Source organism: Protobothrops mucrosquamatus, unplaced genomic scaffold (genome assembly GCF_001527695.2).
Source record: "Protobothrops mucrosquamatus isolate PMUCROS unplaced genomic scaffold, P.Mucros_1.0 scaffold363, whole genome shotgun sequence".
NCBI lineage: Eukaryota > Metazoa > Chordata > Lepidosauria > Squamata > Viperidae > Protobothrops > Protobothrops mucrosquamatus.
Genome location: NW_015386697.1, coordinates 125,344 through 127,122, shown reverse-complemented (window position 1 = coordinate 127,122; position 1,779 = coordinate 125,344). Strand labels below are relative to the sequence as shown.

At 42.3% G+C, this 1,779-nt stretch overlaps 1 protein-coding gene across 1 annotated transcript in view; it reads left to right on the top strand.

Moving 5' to 3' along the window:
* SINHCAF (SIN3-HDAC complex associated factor) overlaps positions 1-749 on the top strand; it is a 14,327-nt gene extending 13,578 nt beyond the window's left edge. The window contains exon 5 of the mRNA XM_015815677.2: positions 587-749. Within this exon, the coding sequence (XP_015671163.1) occupies positions 587-749 (163 nt within the window). The remainder of the gene's footprint in view (positions 1-586) is intronic.
* The last annotated feature ends 1,030 nt before the right edge of the window (positions 750-1,779 follow it).

Below are 1,779 nucleotides of genomic sequence, written 5' to 3'. Positions count from 1 at the left end.
GGTGAGGAAGGAGGAGAACCACCGCATAACAGTGCCTCCCACTCCTAACCCACCCAAACGTTGCAGCATGATACCGTGGTCCACGGTATCAAAAGCCGCTGAGAGGTCCAAAAGAACAAGGACAGAGGAATAACCCCTATCCCGGGCCCTCCAGAGATCATTGACCAGCGTGACCAATGCCGTTTCCGTGCTGTAACCCAGCCTGAAGCCCGACTGGAACGGGTCCAGATAGACATGAATATGAATAAACAAACAAATATTGTAAAAAACTAGGCAAATGTAAAAAGGCCCACCTGTCCATCAGTGAGAACAGTCCAATAACTACATATAAATTACTTTTAAATTATCTTTAAAATATGGCCCTTAATCAGCTGTTGTTTAAAAGAATCATGAAGATCTGGTTCTTTTGCGAGGGTGATCAAGACCCCCTCAGTTCACCGTGCTTGCCGTTTTTAATCTTTATCTTTTATGCCTTATTGATTTTATTGCAATGTCTTTATTGGATTGCTGTGAGCCATCCAGAGTCTGGTGAGATACAAGTTTAATAAATTATATGTGTAGTAACAGTTTGTTTTCCCCCTGGAAGGCAAAAGGTTTGCTGTGGAATTATTTACAAAGGTCGCTTTGGAGAAGTCCTTATAGACACCCATCTCTTCAAGCCCTGCTGTCGTAATAAGCAGCCTGCAACCGAGAAGTCTCCACCGCCAGTTCCTCCATCCTCCACCATCACCAATCAAGAAGAGTGGTGACTTCCTTAAAGAGGTGCAGAGGGGGACAGATGACACCTCTTCTGCCATCTGTTGAAGTGGCCTTCTTTTTACTTTGGAGACCTGCTATGCTGCCAAAAGACTTTTTTCCCCCTTGAACTGTCTGAAGATTTTTTTTTTTTTACTGCATCAGTTCTACTAATTCAGAGTCCCTTGATATCTTTTCAGAAAAAGACTAAGGAATATTGCAAATGGGCTAGACCACATAATGAAGCTGAAAGCTGCTGTGTTTCATCTTTGTTCAGCCTTGTTCCCACCCTGTTTGTCTCGGAGTGAATGGCTGGAAGGCTGTCAACTATGTGGAGCAGGGGTGATTGCAGCGTATGGTTAAAAAAAGAGATGGTGGCCACAGTAGCACAATCAAAGCTTTGCCTCTTTTTATGTTTAACATTGATTAAAAAAAGGAGAAGAGTCTTCCATTGCATTATTAGGGTTTCCATCTTGACTTTTTTTAAATCATACTCTGCAGACACCCCTGATATAGAGTATGTATTTTTGTCATAAGCAGTGTTCCTGCCTGGCATGATAAATTTTAGGTAGCCATTTTTTCTCTCTATGTGGAGGGGAAACATAATGATGACTCTAAGGTAGTCTTCCCCAGTATAGTGTCCTTCATCGATTCTGCTCTTCCAATTCTCAGTATTTGGAGCTTTTATATCAGGGGTATCAAACTGGCAGCCCGCGGGCCGGATGTGTCTCGCACAGGCCATGCCCACCCCAGCTCCGCAAAGGCAAAAAACATCACGATATGTCATGTGACATGATCTAGTTTGACACCTGTGCTTTATATAGTTGGGAATTCTGGAGTTGAAAGGCTTGTATTTCCAGAGGGTGGCCATGTTAGTAAGGCAGAACCATGGCATGAATTTGGATACTGAAGTTTATATAAGACTTCTCTACCATGTATATGATGTAAAGTTTGCGGCGTTCTTAATTCTTACTACTGATGCTTCAGAAACGATAAAGATGTTTAACTTGACTTACTATTTCTGGATAGTAAGAATGTATGTGT